Source organism: Polyodon spathula, chromosome 13 (genome assembly GCF_017654505.1).
Source record: "Polyodon spathula isolate WHYD16114869_AA chromosome 13, ASM1765450v1, whole genome shotgun sequence".
NCBI lineage: Eukaryota > Metazoa > Chordata > Actinopteri > Acipenseriformes > Polyodontidae > Polyodon > Polyodon spathula.
Window position 1 is genome coordinate 3705462 of NC_054546.1, and position 21000 is coordinate 3726461.

The window sequence follows — 21000 nt, forward strand, 5'->3', positions numbered from 1 at the left end:
AATTATACTGTATTTATAGTATAATTGTAAATCTCGAAAAACTACTCACTTCTAAATCTTTTGTAGTCATCTTTGTATTACTTTAGTATAAATACATGTTAATTTGATTCATATGTTGTTTTTTTCTGACTTTATGTGAACGAAAAGACACACATTTTCCCATTTCCCCATTGGAAATAGTGATATTTTGAAATATCACTGTCCTGGTCACAAAAGCAAAGTTTGTGGGGAATAATAGCCATGTTCTATACTTTTGAGGCATAAGCAATTAGGAAATAACACTTACTACCCAGGAACAAAAAAAAAAAAATGTTTTTGTTACACAGTGTTATAAATGTAAGGCCTGTGATCATGGCCTTCCACTTTAGTTCTTTATCAGGTAAACTTTGAAGACTGTGCACAAGATCCCTTTGCAAGACACGAAGCCACAGATGTCTCAATTAGTTGTCTCTAGTGGCGAACACTTCCTTGTCTGGTAACCATTTTCTCACCCTTCTGAATACAAAGCATCTCAGCTTTTTACATCTTATTAAAATGATAAGATTGATTTTTAAACGAGAAAAATACTTGTGATGTACACAATTTTAACCACGCCACTGATTCCAGCACACTGGTCAATGGAAGCAGTCTAGACAGTGTAGTTGAATCTGCTGGTATTTCTAGAGTACTGAAACACATCTATATTCAATACCCATTTGCAGCTGAATAAATACATGCACACTTATTCCAAAAACAACACAGCTGTATGTAGTGCAGATTAATACCTTTACTCACACATTTTTTTTCTATTTTTGAAAAAGAAAAACTGGAACAGTAGAATATGTCACATTATAATACAGATTAGAATGGTCATACAAAGCTGTGTTTAATTACCATTTATTTATCATACTAAAATGCTCATCATATCCATATTTCAATTTATAGAATATTTTAATAGAATACAGTAGTTATTTCATATTATAGTCAGTTGCATAAGCAACTAGGAATACTTTTCCTTTGTATTGAACCCTGACCTTAACACCTAAATTAAGACCCATCACACCAGACAGGCTTAATTTTTGGTCCCAATTTTACAATGGCAATTTTCAACCTTTAAAAATATGACTGCTGTTATCAGAACTGTAAACATAGTTAAAGTGTACTCAGCAAATGTCTGGAATCAGAAAGAGCAGAAGTAAACTGCAGAAATGTATTTAACACTTTATCTTTACAGACTATTGAGTGTATTTTTACTTATTTTTTGTCTGGTATCTGCAGCAAATGAGATGTCTTCATTAAATTCCTTGGCGGTAGGCTGGTGATTAGTTCTAGAGAACTGGAGCAGAGTTCTAACCCTAACTGAAACAGATTTACTGTGTGATCCTAAGCAAGTCTCCTCTAAAGACCTGCCCAGCTGCCACCTTATCGCTTTGAGTCTCTGTGACATAAAAGGTGCTTTATAAATTGAATTTTTTCATTGGTTTTCTACTAGCCTTTGTCAATGTATCTAGAACTAATTTACTTGACCTATATATATATATATATATATATATATATATATATATATATATATATATATATATAGAGAGAGAGAGAGAGAGAGAGAGAGAGAGAGAGAGAGAGAGAGAGAGAGAGAGAGAGAGAGAGAGAGAGAGAGAGAGAGAGAGAGAGCACATTGAGTGTGTATATATAAGTGGAAAGTGACATTAGGAGTGGACTCACATTCTACTCTAGCACATTCTGAAATAGAAGTATACTTTCTATATTTGTTTCATATAGTGGAGAACATGATTACAGTGAAGGCTTGTGATTTTTGAAAACTGTATTAACTGTACATTACATTATTCTGTATGCAAGCCACAAATAAGTTAACGTAGTACAAAAAAAAAAAAAAAAAAAAAAATAAAAAAAAACAGAAATAAAGAATAAACTATTCTATTCGAGTAAGCAGACTTAAATATTATCCACATCTAAAACATAACATAACATAACATGGGGCGGTAACAGAAAGAAAATAAACTTTGTCATTGTTCTCTTTGTTTAGGAGCCCTTAGTCTATATACCCACATTGCTGGCCTGACTGGCTAGTGGACAAGTCTGTGGAACAGTTAGAGCCTCCATCCACATAGAAATAACAATGACTACATGGAGGTAATGGGGTGACAGAAGCCACTTAAAACCACAGACAAGTATATGTCATTTTAGCAGGCATAAATATAGAATAGGGGCTGCCAATTTAAATGTAAATTAGACATAGCAAGAAGTATAGCTGGTTTAAAAGGTGGGTTGTCTCCCTGTCTGCAAGTCACAGATAAGTTTTAATGCAAATGATCTCAAAAACATCTTTGAACAGTGGAAGTTACTGAAATGTTGCCTTCATTCTCCGTAATGTGTCGTGAATCTTTCGAGAATGCTTCTCCGTCGGTATCTGATGAAAATTAGTGTTGTTCTCTGCAGCAAGAAGAGGAATGTCAGCTTGGCAGAACTGGGCAATGCGATGTCTCAGGTAAGCTTGCAGATCCAAGTCAGGAACAAATGTATACACATTTTCTTGAAAAGCATGAACCTGGCTCACTACCTTTGCTATATTCCTTTAAAAAAAAAAGATGCAATATGTTAAGTGTAGTATTAAATTAATACATTTTGCATAAACCGTGGTTTGTTGCAAACAGAAATGGGTGCACTGAAACAGTGAACGCTTAGCTTAATTGAAAAAAAATATATATATAGAATAAAGTTGTGTACCAAATACTAAATAATTCAGAGTTCTAACACCATACCCCAGAAAGTTAGAAATCACATGACCTTATAACATGGCAGCCATAATAGGTCAATGTCATGGTCACCAGAACATTTATGAAGTCACTGCTTCACACAGACTCTGAGATCTGAGGCTGAGGCAGAGGCAGTGCAAAACGTAAGCTTTTTAAAATAGCGACACAAAATGCTTATTTTTTTTTTCTTGCTCAATACCTACAAATCAACTTGACTAATAAAATAATAGATTACAGTTGTGTACTGAGTAACAAGTGACTAGCATTAGGTCTTGTGGATATCACACAGCCGTGCTATGGAAGCCATAGCTCAAAGTGAACGATGTCACTGGATTTTCCCTAAGAAATTTCCACAACATTACAAATGTTAGGTTGGCATCTCAAGTGGTTTATGATATATTAGCAGTTACAAGAGCTGTGGTCACAGCAACATTAATGTAAATAACTTACCTGAGTTTAGGCCATTTATAGGCACCATTTGCCATTGTCAATGCACCAATTTCAAGCTGCTGAACATGCATGGCCAGAAGGTGAGCTGAAGGGATGGTTGGTAGCTTTTTAAATCTGTCTCCTTCCATTAAACATAGATTATCACTTTTCAAGAACACCTTCAGTGATTAAAAAGGAACAAAAAATCACTAGTATATCCTGTCCAAGAGTGGCATTCAGACACATCTTGTAGATCCAGATTGTGAAACACTCAACTTCAGAAAAGGGTTCTTCCCAGGTTTCATCACAAATGCTTCAACTATTAAGTAGTGAATTTGGATTGATATAATACATGATATCAAGAAATCTATTTAAACTAATTGATGTGTGTTAAAAAACCTAACAGAGGGTAAATAAACAAAAGAATACCTGAACAGCTTTCAGCTCCTCCATGATTTCAGAAACTTTTGAAGAAAGGTTCTTCCATGCCTTAACACAATGGAAACAGGACAATCACCAGTAATATTAAAGAGTTCAATAGGTTTGATTGGTAACAGGAACATTACAGATTATAAAAGGCAATCTTCAACCAACTCATTCACTGGACTCTGTGTCAGGCTGCTGGTAAGGATAACAGGAATTGGATTTCGAAAACGAATGCTAGAGAGATTCCACTTGTAATAGAACAAAATATCACAATATTAAGAAACTGTATTATCTAAAACAATTAAAAAAAACATCAATAGGGTCACGAGTAAATGTGAACACATGCTGCAGTGATTAGCTATTGGGTATAAACTGTTTTATGGCACAGACTGTTTTAATCGTGTCTTTTGAATCCATTTGTCAATAGTGCATACAAAAGCCACATAAAAGGCATTTGTCCCCCAGTTATTAATAATCAACATTATTCTGTTACCATCACAGAGTTATAGAAACCTTATATGCATGTCCACCTTCCAGGTAAACAGGCCAAAAGCATAAATACAAAAAAAAGTGTTCCTTTTTTTTTTAACATAAAGTCATGACATTGTAATAATAAACATGGATGACTTACAGGTAACTGTCTGACTATTATGTTTTCAAGTCCACAAAGGATATGCATTGCTGTGGCAAAATTTCTTAATTCGAAACAAAGCTTTGCAACATGGAGAAATGTTGACAGTAATCCAGCCTGTGCCTAAACAAAATAAATAAAAGCAAATGCATAAAAGGAAATGTTATTTATTTTTCGTAATTATTTCCATACCATATTTTATGTAGCAAAAACATGTCATGTAAAAAGTTAATCTAATCACATAAATGCATTCAGAGGGATCCTCCACTTTTGTTAAATCAAGACTAGAGTTTTGGCATATATACTTTACAACACTATTATAACACGAGGACACTCAATGTGTATAGCTACCTTTGGAGTATCACAGATGACAATTTCAGCAGAGACCCAGCTACTGACATTGTCTCCGTATCTCAGAAGCTGCAGCAGGTATCTGTTTTGTGAAGGTTCTGAAGCAAAGAGGCTGCTGCCCTCTAGTGGCAAAGTATCCTGACCAAAAGTTCTGAGAAAAAATAAACATAAGTGTAAAACTACGCTCAGCAATTCAGTTCACCCTCATATAATTGTAGCTACAGCTCGGACAATCTTTATTCTCACCTCATTTTTTTTTTTTTTTTTGGGACGGGGGGGGTTTTGGTCATGAAAAAACAAATGGGCTCTTCACCAAGCAGTAAGACAAGGAAAGGCTTAAATGCCTTCATAATGAGGAGAAGGTTGAAAAGTATACTCACTTTGTAATATGTAGTGTTTTGTCTTTGACACCAAGTGCTCTTGAATTAAGAAAATGAACCGGGTGGCATTCTTGAAACATTTCCTAATGATACAAAAATGAAAATGTGATACCAGGTATTATTGATGAATAATGTAGCAATATCATTGCATAACGTGTGTTTTAAGCAAATGATTACTGCGCCCAAGAATAAAAAAAGCTATATTTTTGAAATGGTACATTACAGAGAATCACACATCTGCTTTTCCATGAAAAAGGAGATGCACTTTGACAAAATATCAACAACTTTTAAAATATATCCTTTTATTTTATTTTGTGTATTACTTCTTGTTGAAAATTATAAGCAGCAGTTTCGCAACTCAGAAGTTAATTGAAGGATTATAGCGCCCTCTTGTAGTGATTTCTTATGATGCCTTTTTAGGTAATTGTTCAGACATTATTTACACTTCTGTAAACTAAATTCTGTCAAAAGGCCACTGATGTCTAAATGATACTTTTAAAATATGTATATTTTTTCCATAACACAGATACACACCTGCTGAACCAAAGTAAGCTGGTGCACAATCTGTTGTGTGCTATATTCACTTTGAAATAATGGATAGTTTTCTTCTGTTCTCAGACATGAACTTGAGAGCTCGTCAATGAGAGAAGAGTAACAGGGTCTGGGCAAAGCTGCTGCAATAGAATACTGTTCTTTTTGCACTGGACTAATTGCTTCTCCACCTTTAGACATTCTCAAGTGAAAACTCTGAAACACAATAAAACACTTTCATTTTTATAACTGACATGGTCTTATATGTAGTCAAATTGTTTCAATAACAAAACAAGATCCTGCAACTACACAATCAGTTTTAATAATATATGTTTAATTACCATTATCATTAAGCATCGTCCATTTTAGAAAGATTCTTTCATCAAACAGGGGTTTTATCTATTCACAGTTTTAATGAAGTTTTCTCAATACTACAGACCTTTCTAGAAGTCTCCTCAGTTGATATTTTTCTGCACAAGGAATGAACTGACTTTGTGTCATCTTCACTTGGTTCACTGTGGGACCTCTTTTTCTTAGGGGCACTGTGTAGCAATGCTAGTAAATGCTCACCTCGACTGTCCAATGGAAGGACCTAAAAATGACAAGTGTACTTATTAATAAATAAAAAATATATATATGTTTGCCAAGTTAAATGCTTAAAAGTGTTCTCATGCACATTATTCGACCATGGTCAAATGTTGTTGGCAAATATAGATGTCAGTTTCAGTGTTCATACAATAGGATTTGTACAGTGTAACGTAACTCAAAAAATGTTCAAACAGAATACATTTTTGGAATCTTTTACAATGCATACCTTGGCTGAAATGAAATCTTTCAGTGTGTTTAAGAGATTGGAATCAGGCACAAAGTCCACTTGGTAGCAGTCTTCAACCCATGCTTGCAGTAGATCTAATGTGCGGTTGTATATCTTTGCACAATCAGAAGAGTACCCTTGGCTTGAGCTGCAGATTTAAATAACAAGTTCAGAAGTACTTGCCATTGCAAGTCAGATGCTTTAAAGTGATTGTAGCTAACAAAATAATTACATACATTGTCCACATCATTTAAGTAGATTTCAAATGTGTAGTTTTGAAAGAAACCTGTATTTTCAGCAGGCATGAAGGTTTAAAGGTTAAATCAAACATGCTTAAAACAAAAGACCTGTTCTGGAAGGGTCAGAGTTGCCCATTCCTGGTTTACAGTCTATTACAGTACCAGCAACATACCTGACTGCACTGTTCAATTTATCAATCAAAAACTGAAGAAATTCCTTTGGTGTACAGAAATAACGAAATGTGTAAAGGAACTGTTGAATGTAACCATCCAGAAATGCATACCTGTGGACAGACATTAACATGTTAATAACCTTCTGTTAAAACAATGCTGACAGAATTAAACTTGAAATGAAAGTGTGGGATGCATTTCTCCATGGTAAAATTATTTGAAACATGAAACAAACATGGTTAGAAATGTTAAAGCAAGATAAGTGTGATAAAATGGCATTATATGACTGGATGCTCAGAGTTAAGATGTATAAATAGAAATATTTAAGAATGCACATTTGTTGAGATTCACAGATTCACAGCATGCACTGAACTGTTTTACTATTCAACCATTATGCCTTCATTTACAGTGATTATGAGTTGCGAATTTATTGCATTTCTGTTGGGGAGTTCAGATTTGGTGTATGCTGCTGCTGGCTGCTGTAAGCGTAGGAACAGAAGAAGCAGAAGAAACACAACATCAGGCATACAGGAGACACAAAAGGACCTTCTGCGCAGCTCATCCAAAACTAGAATAGCATACAGAAATACTCATACCAAGACCAAATACATAGTAATATCACATATATTGTCTAGCCACAGTGATGTGAAACGTAATGAGAAAAACTAGTCACACTCACATGCAGTGTGTTTCTACTTACTGTGCATATTGATCTAGGCATAATTTAGTGCAACTAGTTTAAGCACATGGCATGCTGTTTACCTAGCATAAAGGTAGCACATAAGTCCAAGTGGTGTTCCCGCCTGTACCATTCTTGTTTTGTTTTGGCTGATTTTGCCGCTTACTTTCACCGATTGGAAAGTTAGCAGTGAGTTGTCTTCAGAAGGATTCAGTTTCAAAGTCGCAGCCCCTGATCCAGAGTTTGCCAGGGAAGGGAGGAGGGAGATGTCCAGACCCCACTGCTCCATACACAAAATCTAGTGATAAAACACACCATGCAAAATATAATGTGCAGGAAAACCACTGACACATTTAAAACAATGAACATCGCTTAATGGTTTAAAATACAAGGATACACTAGAAACATGATATTTACCAAGGCTAACTACAATAGTTATACAACAACATCAACTTATGAAAGATCAGACTGAGGTCTGTTTCACATTTTGCTTTTCTTACCTCCAGGTATTTTTTAATTAATTCCAGAAATTCTACTTTGGATCTCATTTCTTCCAATTGGCCTTTCAGTTTAGGTAACATTTTGGTTTCAGAACCTTTTATAAAAAAAAAAAAAAAAAAAAAAAAAAAAAAAGGGGGAATTCATGTCTACACAGTAAATGCAGTCAGCAATGGCTTTGTCAATAGTATGCTATACAAAGTGAAATGTTATGAAGAAAACAAACCAGTAAACCAATTTATTATAAACTGCAATGGAACTGTTTGCAAACAAGTTAGTTTGTTATTCATGTAAATAAAAGGCGTAAAAGTAAAGGCAATTTGTTTTACCTTTGTTTCGTCTGTCTTGGTGCAAGAGTTTCTGGTAGAATGTTCTGGTCTTTTTTAGATTCTTTGACTCCATCATCAACTGCTGCTGAAGCTCCTGGAGAAAGTGATTGGATTATATTACTCTGGAATCACTGTGTAGATTATAACAGCCCTAAAGCAATTACAAAACAGTTTCTTGCTACAATTTGGCAACTGCACTGTATATGAATTAAACTCAGCCTACAGTAGCCTACACCTTGCCATTTGGACCATTTGATCTTTCTCAATGGCTGCAGAAATCAATATCTTTTGAAGTTGGGTTTACATCTAACAGATGTCATGTCCTCAATTTGTTAAAATGACCATTTTTGTTTTACAGTTGACAACGTCTGTTCTGTAAAGTGTTCTCTTTAAAACAATTAGAGTGCAATAATGTACAAGAATGAGGATATGACAGGCAATCAATTCATTTTGATATAAAACTAAGAATCAAGGTAAAGTACAGTAGACTAAAGCTCATGTCTTCATCTTTTATGAAATGCAAATCTTGATACAGCGTGAAACAATGTAGAAGGACCCCTGCTTTATTACAGAACTATATTACATATACAGTAACAATAATGAAAATGCCAATGAACAAAGCATGGCGATGCACAAACCGTATGGTGAGTTGTTTAATTTAATTATATATTAAAGCTTGCACAAAGAAATGTATAATCTGATAAACCAGCAGCCATGTATCTAATTTCCCTTTCATCTCCTTGGTTTCAAAGACACATCACTGAGAGCTGTGTGCCTAGGCAACAGTGTTCAAGTGTTTCACAACAAGGCAGCTGTCACCTTATAAGACGCAAAAATACTTTTGATCAAGTTATACAGTAAGATTATTCCAAATAATCTGAATTTGATCATTTTTCCAAACATTGAGGACAGTTGTCCTCTGCAAAAGCCATTTTATTGTATATTTCTAGTAAACACGCATTTCAAGAGTAAACAAAAACGACATGCCAACATCTATTAGGTATTTTAAAATGTATCAGAGATTTTCTTTAACCTGATTGGACCTTGAATGTTAGTTTTCAAACTATGTTTAATCCGCCGAAAAATATGTAAATACAGCATTCGTGTATTTTTCCTTTTTTTCTGCTTGACGAATGAAAATCTCTGTTCTTGTACACCCCTTTTGAATGTTCTGTCAATGCAGAGTAAGTCAGTCACTGGCCGATACATTACACCCATTATATACAATGAGCAGGCTCTACTGAAACAGCGAGCTTTACCCTGTCTGGATTTTCAGCCTTACAGAACTACTCGATCCTTACCACTTTTACTATTTCTTGTATTTGACTTTACAGCAATGTGTCAACTTTAAAGTGCACTGGGTTTCTGGGTAAAGAAATGAAAGTGCATGACAGGCATGATTAATCTATAAACCCTTTAAATGCAACAGTAGTGATAACCTTATCTAAACAAGTTTTTTTTTTTGTTTTAAATAGACTTTGATAATCCTTTCAGACAATGTACTGTAAACACTAGGATCATGAATGGAAATTTCAAATGTTTTATCTATATATATTATTCAGATAAACCCCTGCTTACAATTGCAACTATCTGCTTTTATAATGTGCAATGTACAAATGCACACAATATGATAAGCATCTCAGCTGTGAATAAAGACTCTGAACAACATACCTGGTTAAGGTCTTGTTCTATGACAGACTTCTCCATTTAATATAGTTTGCAGAAAAATGAATATTGAAAATTAGACAGATTTAGGAAAGTGAAACCTTTTAAATACCATAACTTTATAATGCAGTTGTATTACCTGTTTAATTATATATATATATATATATATATATATATATATATATATATATATGAAAGAGAATGCATGGTGCACTAATAGGAATATATTCAACAATCTATTAATTTAAAGGCAGAATTAGTAAAAAGAGAAAACTATGACAAACTCCACAGATAAAACAGGACAGAATGACCTTTTGATATTTAGCATACACTTTCCTCTCTTCCCAGACACAGACCATTTAATATTCTTGCTTGTCTGTCTCAATAACAAAACACTTTACTTACCAACATTTTAACATCCATGCACGGTGCCTCATTTCTCCTCCCGAGCTTCTTCACGTAATTCAGAACCTCTTCCCCAAAGCAATCAGCCCCGTAAAACACACTAGTCCAGCCTGGATTGCACTTTCGAACATTTGTTTGAAAGGGAGATGAAGAACGGCTATTTTCAGGCATTCTTTCAAAGTTCACAGAATCAGTATCTTCAGTCTCCTCTGTATAACCTAGGCTGAGCTGATCCTTTTCCCTTGAAGTACAAGCCCTGCTTGAAACATATTCATCTTTTCCAGACAGAGGTGAGGGCTCAGGATTTCTCTCTGGATGAAGATCTTTCAAGTCCATCTCATCAAACGTATCTTTCCAGGGTAGTTCTGCCTTTGTGTCAGGGAGGGATTCCTTGTCTGACACTGCTAGCAAAATAGAAAACATGTAACAAATGCATCCCATAACCTCACATTTCTTAACTTTACAATGTGAGATTCAACTGTCCACCTTTGCTCAGTAAAACAGCTAGTTTCTTAGCGCTGCTTCAAATGTCAGTTACCTAGACAACCAACACCTGCAGAGATGGACGTCACGACCTAAAACATTTTTCATATTTTCCCACACTACAGGTTTCTATTAAACTTTCATTTACATATTATTTTTGTCTCCTTCCTTACTTTATTATTGGCATTCCCGATTTGTGCAGATCTTTTCCAAAATGTACTACTCGCCTTTCTATGGAAATTAACTATATTAGTAAAGGTGAAAAACAAATATCTGAAGATAACTATTTGAAGTTTTTGTCAGGAAAGAAAAACATGTCGCAATCGTAACTGGTAATAAACCAGACCTATACTTTCAGACTGCCTTGTAATAAGGGGGTTGACTTGGTTTCTTATCTTGGTTTTCAGCTCAAGTATGGGTAGGCTATTCCAAGCATTATCACTCAAATTTGCTAATAAATAAATAAATAATACTAGAAAGTCACAAAAACATATGATCTGAAATTGTGGATTATACTTTATATTATATGTTTGCTCCAGTCTTTAATGTAACAGAATGAGAAACAGAAACAACAGGGTTTATTCAATTATCTAAGCAGTAAAATACCTATATTTATACAAATATCTGTCAATTGAATTACAGTAAATAAGCAACCAGTATGCAACATTATAATATGACATGCTGTTGCTTGTCTGAATGTATAGTTAGTGATTTATTTACAGACTCTAAGTTAATAAATATGTCTTGAAGTAAAGAAAATAGGAAGAAAACAGAAAAGGTGAGTGTTGTTGTTATTGAATGAAGCAATGCAGTTTAAAATAGCCTGATACCTGGACTGGCACTGCCAGAGGTCTCTGTTCCTTTCTCAGTGCACCTTTCATCTGGTAAATATAAGGTTTCAGTTGCTGGTAGGGATGGCAACTGTCCGGGAAGCTGTCTCTGGTTCAGAGATACAATTCTCTGCAGACCAATGGGACTCTTCTCACAAATATCTTGAGACTTTCTTTGCTTTCTGCTCACAGGGGCAGAACTGTCAAAGCTTAAAACAGATTTGGAATAGATCCTGAATAGAAAAAGTAGTCACAATTTAGTACAATGAAGCACCAGAACTGCTAAAAAAAAAAGTACCTTTAACTTTGCACTGTTCCCGTATGTGAAACGGTGTGAAAAAGTTTGCAACAATTCATCGTTGCCTAAATTATTTTATTTTCTCTAAAATAAAGCCCTTCTATCCAAAAGGTTACACACGTTGGTAGAGCTGGTAATACACACACTGTATGTAGTAACCAAAATATTTCATCAAGCTAGTCGCACAAGAGTAGCTGTTACCACAGGGACCTAATGTACAATATAATGATGTACTGAAGCAAATGCTACTGGGTTTTAAATGTTATGCTTTTATGCATGTTGTTCATAAACCCTTCACATTAAGAGGCTATTGTTAAAGATTTGCATGAAAAGAAATTAAAATGCTAATAGCATGCATTACCCATTCCAGATTCCCTTTTAACAGACAAAGACAAAGCTTTGACAGAGTTTTTAAATGAGTAAATCTTTTCAAATTCAAAAGGAGTACCACATTCATTCGAATTCAGGACACAGCCCAAATTTCCTACCCTCAATTTGAGGAAAACATCACATAAAGATGCATTAACAACCATACAATCTCAATTACGCATATAAGAAAATGAGGCAGTTTGCAGACCTCTGCTGACACACAGAGCCAGAGCATTATAGTTATACGCTGCTTCTCATTTCCAGTCCTGATTACTTGCACCTGTTTTTCTCTCTTTTTGTAAATTGTGGTAGTGCATGTTGAAAAATACAGGGGTTTAACCAGCATTTCCGATCTGTTCAAGCTGGTACTGTTTGTTAGAAACGCGGAAACTGTAAAAGCTCCTCTTCGAATTCTTCAGGAAGCTAGTGGCGCTTCTTTGATAATGGCTGCCTGCATGTCATGGATGATTCGATATCAGACAGTAAGGTTTTTGTTTGTCTTTTCTCAGGCAGTCAGTAACGTTCCTGTTGGTGTACTCGGGCAGTCACGTTTTCAATACACGCAACACCATACTCGAATTTAAGATGCAGGCCATTTTTGAGGAAAAAAATTGGTTTAAAAAGTGCGTCTTAAATTCGAAGGAATAAGGTATTTTATCAATCTATCTATCTTTTCCACCTTTGTTTTTCAACACACTAAAATGCCCAAGTCTCCCTCTGGACATGTTGGGCACCTAACCAGTAAGGATCAACGAAGAGCAACCAGATGGTTACCTCCGTAACCCCAATGTTGAGCACCCTGCTTGAATCTTATGGCTCACTATGCAGTTCAAGATTCAAACACGCAGACTCTCAATCTCATGGCTCACTATGCAGTTCAAGACTCGAACAAGCAGACTCTCGATCTCATGGCTCACTATGCAGCTCAAGATTCAAACAAGCAGACTCTCGATCTCATGGCACACTGTGCAGCTCAAGATTCAAACAAGCAGACTCTCGATCTCATGGCACACTGTGCAGCTCAAGATTCAAACAAGCAGACTCTCGATCTCATGGCACACTGTGCAGCTCAAGATTCAAACAAGCAGACTCTCGATCTCATGGCACACTGTGCAGCTCAAGATTCAAACAAGCAGACTCTCGATCTCAAGGCTCACTGTGCTGTTCAAGCAGCAGTGCTTTTATTAGGTGATCGACTGGAGACACCAATGATCATTTCATAATAAATGACACCTATAATGTGTTATTTATTTATTAGTATTATTATTATTATTATTATTATTGAATATAAAAAAAACACATTTAAATGTGAAATAAGGAACACAAGCTTTTAAGCACAAGCAATGATTCCCATTGCTGAGTAAAAAGTAAGAAAGATGACTGACTTACCGAGAAGTTTGAGGATGTTTTCCATTGACAACTTTGTACAGTGTCTCTAGTAATCTTTCATCCCAGTACAGGTCACAGAATTTCTCAGATACTGCATTGCAAAATGTGCCGAACTGAAGTTCGTTTAGAGAGAGGATGTACTCTCCTTTTGAAAAGGAAAACAAAGATACTTAATGTTTTAAAGACTATGCTGGCATATACAATACAGCAAAATAAGCCTTTTAAAAAAAATCTTTAAAATGTTATATTTTATTATTATATTATTATTATTAATAACAAAAATCCTTAAATTAAAAATGGATAAATCACTTTCCCTATGTGCAAGGCAAAAAAAATGCTTAATAAATATATTTGAATAAACATAAAGCATTACCCATTGCAAGATCTTCAACTCCATTTTCCAGGTAGCCATCAAATGCAAATTCCTCTTTAATAAGACATATAACATTCTGCAGGGGTGAGCTCCTTTGGTCTAAAGATAAACTTGAACCAAATGGATGTGTCATTGTTAGATCTCCACAAGAATCTACAAAAGAATCCACAACTTCTACTGGTCTAGCTTCATTTTTGGCAGTGTGACCTTTTGAGAGTATTCTTGGAATGTCCTGAGTTACAGAAGAGATGGGTGAGGAAGTCGTAGACCTTTCAACAGCAGCTGCGTTTTCTTTGACAGCATGGTAGTGATTCACTGGGGTAATTAAATGACCACTGCCATCAGAGGTCTCACAAAGATTGATCTTTGGGTTGGCAGACATCACAACCTTGTCTATGTTTTTGCTTTCTCCAAGGAGGGAAGACCGCTTTTGGTGTGAGCTTGACCCAGGTTCTATGCTAAACTCCAAGCCTGGGAGCTGCTCTGGTATGGCTACTTGGACAGGTAATAAAGTTATTAGTCCAGTTTTTGGATCCTGTCTAAGGAAAAAATTATTAACAATGGGGCTACCAGGTAATACTGAAGCAGCTGAAGAGCGTGAACTACTAGCTGCAGTTGGAACACTCTTTTTTTCATCGTCTGTGCACCCAGAAGAGCTTAGGAGAACTGGAAAAGATTCGGAATTGACCAAAGTGTTTTTCTTCGATGATGGGGAACAGTTTTGCCTTAAAGTGCTGTTTTGGGAGTTCTGCTGTCTTTCATTGATCACGTTCTCATTAACATCGTTTTCAATGTCACTCACAAGTACCAGTCCTTTCTTTTCCAGGATTTCTTTTTTTATGGCTTTCACCTGTTGTTTGGCACTAGAAGTTTTATGTTCACTTTTGGTAGTAAAATGAAGAAGAAGAAAATAAACATAACAATGTTATTATGTTATTCAATGCCTTCAGAAAGGTTAGAAGCATAGAAATGCAGGCAATGCACCTTAAAAGTGAACCTTAGACAGGTAATGCATAATATTTCATTATTACAGTTTACATGGGCAGGGGGGGTCTGGAGTCCTGGAAAATAAGGAGTTACTGTATTATTTGTTGTATTTGAGCTACCTACTATATTTATAACTGTGGATTACACTTTTCAACACAAACATCACTAACAGAACTCAGTGTCCCACTGGTGTCTAGTGACATGGCAGAGCCCCAGTTGTCAAATGCCAGATTCTTGACTGCTTCCAAATATACTGAGATAATACCATATATTTAGAAGCACTATGCAGTCAATGCTTTTATGTTTTTTAAATAGAATGGACATTTACTCATGATACATTACATGTTTCTACTGATTCTACCACTAAACAAAAAAGTAGCATTACCCTGCTGTCTCTGTGTTCTGTGTGAGGATTATAGGTCTGAAGTGGGTTGCTGAAGACAAGAAGGCATCAGGCAGATTGGAAGAGCCGTTTACAGAATACAGACAAGGAACTGGACCCTTTATAGCAGTCAGCTTGTTCTCACCAGCGATCGGCACAAATCCTGTCAAGTAAAAAGCAAAGGGGCAAGTAAAACAGTTAAATATTTACACCAATAATAATAATAATAATAATAATAATAATAATAATAATAATAATAATAATAATAATCAGTAGTAGTTATTAACAACAACAATAATATTAATAACACGACTACTGCGGTAATAATAATAATAATAATAACAATAATAATAATAATAATAATAACACTAATAATATACAAATGGCAGTGGCATTTCAGCACTAAAATACTACAATTACAAATTAGATATAGCTGGCCCATCACAATATAATAACCACAATATTACCTGTCTTGAAACATGAAGACTCATGTTGACTTGGAATATGCCTAATATCAGCAGCTTCTTGAGGTTTTACTACACCGTCCCGTTTGAATGTCTAAGAAAATAAACCTGATAATTACTTTAAGTCTTTAATGTTTCAGGCCTAGGCTAATGCAGTTTTCACACACTAACATTTAAAAACGTGTCTAAAACATATATCTGAACACCCTGTATTCTGAATGCAAACTGAATCATAACTGGATATTAAATAAGTTGTGTAACATTATGGAAAGAGTTTTAAGTATCTTGTACCTTTCCTAACTCAAAACATACTTGACTGAGGGTGTAACAGGAAGTATTCTAGTTCTTTATAAAGGCATCTGCCAAATAAATAAAACTTACATGAACATGTGTCAGGGCTGAGGCCTTGCACAGGTAATTTGTAAATATAGTTTGATTGTGTGTTTGTATTATAAATAAAGGTATGTATATTTTGAATTTAAAAGTTTGTCAGGAATGGGGTTAAAATCCCATCCCTGCAGAAATGTGTCCATTGCCAAATTGGTGAACTGCTTGCCAATTTGGGGATGGCCACCTGTATAAAAGAGGAGCCAGATCCTTTGCTTGTTTGGTCAGTTTAGGAGAAGGCCTGCGAGCAGCAGGTTGTGCACGCTGTCTCTTCAGTTTAGGAGAAGGGCTGCGAGCAGCAGGTTGTGCACGCTGTCTCTTCAGTTTAGGAGAAGGGCTGCGAGCAGCAGGTTGTGCACGCTGTCTCTGTCCGGTGATAGTACAGCTTGGGTGTGGGTTTGTTTGTTAGTTTAAATCGTTTGTTTGTCTTTGTTATTTAATAAAAATGCTCAGTGCTGAACTGCAGTCTTCTACCTCTGTGTTTGCTCTTACTGTCACTGGCCAGCCTTGATGGCAATGCTACTCTACCACAGAACATTATAAACTCATATCTACATTATAACTGCAATTCTAAAATCAATCAATTATACATGTATGCATCAAATATAATTGCTCACTTTGCTGCTACGGAATCACTACCAGCACCTGTATATGCTACTACTGTTTTGATTTTAAAAAAGGAAGCTTTTTTGTTTAAACCAATTTGATAATAATACCGGATTCTGCCAAGTCAGTGCCCAGGGGTGTAAAGTTTTCATTAAGGCCAATGTGTGTGTGTGGTATATTAATATGCAGTTAACATATTTACTGACTGATGAAATACAATTCAAGGATGCTGCAATATGTCCACTGTTTTGTCATTTCAAATCTTTTCACAAAACAAACATTAAACTTTAAAGCTACAGTGTGCAGTGCAAAACCACATCATGAAAAACCATGTTTGTAGGTTACGCTAGAATAAAAGTTGGTAGATTCACAAAGATACATAAACACATAAAATTTTCGGTCCACTAAAATTAATGGCTCTACATAATCTCTGTAAGTAAGAAACTGGAGTGTCCAGTCTGAAAACACAACACGAAATAATAAATTAACATAGCATCCAAAGTAGCACTACAGTATTAAAATGTTCAATATAAAAAATGCAGACGCTCTTGCAGTGATTACACTATGTAACACAATTTTTGTTCCTGGGTAGTAAGTGTTATTTCCTAATTGCTTATGCCTCAAAAGTATAGAAAATGGCTATTATTCCCCACAAACTTTGCTTTTGTGACCAGGACAGTGATATTTCAAAATATCACTATTTCCAATGGGAAAACGGGCAAATTTGTGTCTTTTCATTCACAGAAAGTCAGAAAAAAACAACATATGAATCCAAATTAACATGTATTTATACTAAAGTAATACAAAAATGACTACAAAAGATTTAGAAGTGAGTAGTTTCTCGAGATTTACGATTATACTGTAAATTTACTTTTGAAATATCACTGTGTTGACTTGGCAGGATCCAGTAAAAGAAAAAAACAGAATAATTTGGTGACATATTTTAAATAATGTGATTATATAAAAAATAAAAAAAAAACCTGGTGAATACTGCTGTTCAGCTCCGCCCAAACCTTTTTGGCATTGGTCCCTTGATGAAACAGATAATCGCTGCAGGTCTGTAAAATTTGCAAGTGAAAAAAATGCAAGCAACAAAAAATAAATAAACAGAGCAGGGACAGTCAAAGTCAAGCTAATATTTAGTTGAGCTACTCAGAATGTACATTTTGGATTAAATAAATTGCAATCTGACATGAGAATTTTAATATCACAGGATTTTATTTTTTATATATTTTTTATTTTGCATGTTATATCTTAGGCTTGCATTTAAAATGCTGAGAAGTCAAATGTGGAATCTGCAATAACCTTTTTATTATGTACATACTAGTCAACTACTTTGTAGAATGTTATGCAGAGACATGCACCCGCATGGTTTTAACAGAGCGTTCTGTAAATATCCGTAATTTTTAAAATTTACTAGCCTAACAAGAACAAACTAAGAAGTGATAATAACTACCTTTTGTGCAGCAGCAATAGATGGTCTCTGAATAGGAGTTCTTTTTGCCATCTCAAGCAGCAGCCTCTTTAACGTTCTTGGCAATGCTAACTTTTGATTTGGTGAAAAATTAAACTTTGCGGCCGCCCAGAGAATAGCTGCCACACCATAGACACAAACCTGGGAAAAGACAGTCATTTTTGAGCTTTAGAAAACAAAAAGAAAACTAACTGAGAATTATTTTATAAAAAAAAAAACAAACCTTCTCAGTAACGATGCCATGTTCTTGAAATTCTGGTGCCAAGTAAAATGAATCACAGGTAGCTAAGAATAGATGCAGATGATGAAATAATGATGAAAAAGTTATACATCAGAATGAATCAGGCTTTACCAATTGGTAAGGGTCACTTACTAACCTTTGAAGTTTTACCTCATGACCTATTTTTATTAATGAAATTGAAATATATATTTTTTTATCATTTAGACATTACCAATCAATACATCAATGTGACTTTACTGTTACATATTGTTTGATATGCTTCATATTGTAGCCTCCATGTTATGCAGTTTTATTATTAGTGTTCTGAAGCAAAGAAAACTAAAAAAAAAAAAAAAAAAAAAACACATAGTGAAGAAAAAGAAATCTAAGAAGTTGAAGTACAGTACTTATCTTCTGAAGAGGAAACAAAGTTGACCAAATACCTTCAAGTTCTCACTTTACCTGTGTTTTTTGGAGTTAAAAAAAGGAGTTCGCCATCACAACCAACATAAACTGAGTCCAGGCATAAATAGGCTGTTTAAATATAAGAAAATATTATATTATAAATACACACAACAGGTCATATTATATTTCTTATACATCTCATGGATTCTCTATTTTATCATTCAGTGTTATATGATAACCTTCTATGAAATGTGTCAAATTGTAATTTTTTAATTATTATTATTATTATTATTATTATTATTATTATTATTATTATTTTATTTTTTTTCATAATACATTCGTTACCATTTTTTGCAGAATTGAATTTGAGTAATCTATGACAAAGATACACTGTACCTGGAAAATCTATGCAGGTCTGGAGAGTGTAAAGGCATATGTGACACAGAGCCCACAGTTCATTAACTGACAATGGTCTACCACAACGAGAGAGAAGGTCCTTTAGCGATATCCACTGAAAGCAAAACAGATATAATTGTATCTTTCAGATATTACATATAGTTCTAAATAAAACAGTACCATAGCCAAATAGATCACATGTTAGTTTAAGGATTTATCTATAATACATCAGTTTATCAAGCTAGTATGTCACCATGGGGTTTCCATGCAAGTTTTTTTTTTTTTTTTTTAACTCAAGACACTTACTCGAGAAAAATATCTCATGTAAAATGCTTTTTTGTGTTTCTGTTCGCTCAGTTTATTTTACTCGAGCAAGACAATGACCAACAAACAAACCTCAAAGTTGTTTAAGAACTATCTGGTGAAGAAGGACAACTCAATCTAATGACCTGCCCAGTCTCCAGACCTCAATCCCATAGAACTTGTATGGGACGAACTGGACAGAACAGTCAATCAAAGCTACCCACAAGTGCCATACATCTCTGGGAATTGCTGCAGAAGAGCTTGGAAGACATGTCGGGTGAATTCCAGCTGAAACTTGTTAACCGAATGCCTCGTGTTTGTGAGTCTGTTATTAAGGCAAAGGGTGGCTATTTTGAGGAATCTAAGACTTAGAGACAATTTTCTTGAACATTGCTTTGATACTCCTTATGTTTTGTTTTGTATATTTTAACATGTGTTTTCATTTTCAAGTATTCCCAGAAACGTATACGACATAAAACATAGTCAATTATGAAAAAAAACTAGTTTTCAGCAAGTGTACTCAAACTTGTGACTGGTACTGTGTTCAACACCTCGCTTGGGTATATATGGGTAGTGGGCACTTGAAAGGGTAGGGGATCAGGTGGTGCTGCATAAGCTATACTACCCTGGCTTTGAAACCCTACCCATCTGGACGGCTGACAGCTACTGATATGGGCAAATACGGGTAGTGGGCACTTGAAAGGGAGGTGGCAGATACTGATGAAACAGACTGAAGTGCATTAATTCGTTCCCAAAATTGCCAATGCCTGCTGTATCCTGAACAAACTCTTGTCAATAACAAAATGAGGTGTTCAGGAATCAGTGGCTGCCTGTGAGACAGAAGGGGAAGGTTACAGTCTCACGAGAAAAAAAAGTGGCACTGCCTTTCACAACAAGCCCAAAACAAGCACAACCCATGTTAGAGTGGGTGTTTATGCAAATTACAACCTGCGACTCTCAAAAACAAGCCCAATGCCGCTTATTATAAGGGGACTTGGCAACTGTGAAGGTTACCTCAGCCACCAGTTTCAATTGGACAGCAGCAATCTATGCTGTCAGAGATTCTCTCCTTTCTTTTAACACACCCTAAGTGAAGGTTTGTGTGCCACTTGTTTATGTTGTGTTAGTTATTGTAAGATGCTTGTGTGTAAAATGGGATTCTCTCCTTTCTTTTAGTTGGGTTTTATTGTGTACAGTTCAAACACCGATAAAACGTTTTAGTGTTCATTGCCAACCTATTTGGTGTTTCGTTTGAGGGCATCAACAGTTTCAACAACCCGTTGGTTGTGCTGTGCTGGGCAAACAGAGCTGGCTCATGGACCTTTTTTAGCAA

The 21000-nt window shown here is 35.2% G+C and overlaps 1 protein-coding gene across 3 annotated transcripts in view; it reads right to left on the reverse strand.

Moving 5' to 3' along the window:
* Nucleotides 1-1609: 1609 nt before the first annotated feature.
* The window catches only part of LOC121326132 (kinase non-catalytic C-lobe domain-containing protein 1-like), a 36652-nt gene continuing 17261 nt past the window's right edge, over nt 1610-21000 (reverse strand). Inside the window, exons 7-31 of one of the 3 annotated variants that reach the window (XM_041269310.1) lie at nt 19365-19479; nt 19026-19097; nt 18567-18628; nt 18326-18484; nt 17850-17927; nt 15880-15970; nt 15416-15575; nt 14044-14924; nt 13671-13815; nt 11615-11847; nt 10302-10705; nt 9903-9929; nt 8232-8325; nt 7905-7999; nt 7488-7702; nt 6728-6838; nt 6316-6463; nt 5941-6093; nt 5505-5717; nt 4971-5053; nt 4591-4741; nt 4240-4362; nt 3612-3671; nt 3204-3361; nt 1610-2570 (exon numbers count right to left, since the gene is read on the reverse strand). In XM_041269310.1, coding sequence (XP_041125244.1) covers nt 2339-2570; nt 3204-3361; nt 3612-3671; nt 4240-4362; nt 4591-4741; nt 4971-5053; nt 5505-5717; nt 5941-6093; nt 6316-6463; nt 6728-6838; nt 7488-7702; nt 7905-7999; nt 8232-8325; nt 9903-9929; nt 10302-10705; nt 11615-11847; nt 13671-13815; nt 14044-14924; nt 15416-15575; nt 15880-15970; nt 17850-17927; nt 18326-18484; nt 18567-18628; nt 19026-19097; nt 19365-19479 — 4263 coding nt within the window. In that variant the 3' untranslated portion in view covers nt 1610-2338. The remainder of the gene's footprint in view (nt 2571-3203; nt 3362-3611; nt 3672-4239; nt 4363-4590; nt 4742-4970; nt 5054-5504; nt 5718-5940; nt 6094-6315; nt 6464-6727; nt 6839-7487; nt 7703-7904; nt 8000-8231; nt 8326-9902; nt 9930-10301; nt 10706-11614; nt 11848-13670; nt 13816-14043; nt 14925-15415; nt 15576-15879; nt 15971-17849; nt 17928-18325; nt 18485-18566; nt 18629-19025; nt 19098-19364; nt 19480-21000) is intronic. The other 2 variants (XM_041269311.1, XM_041269312.1) reach the window with 2 other exon arrangements.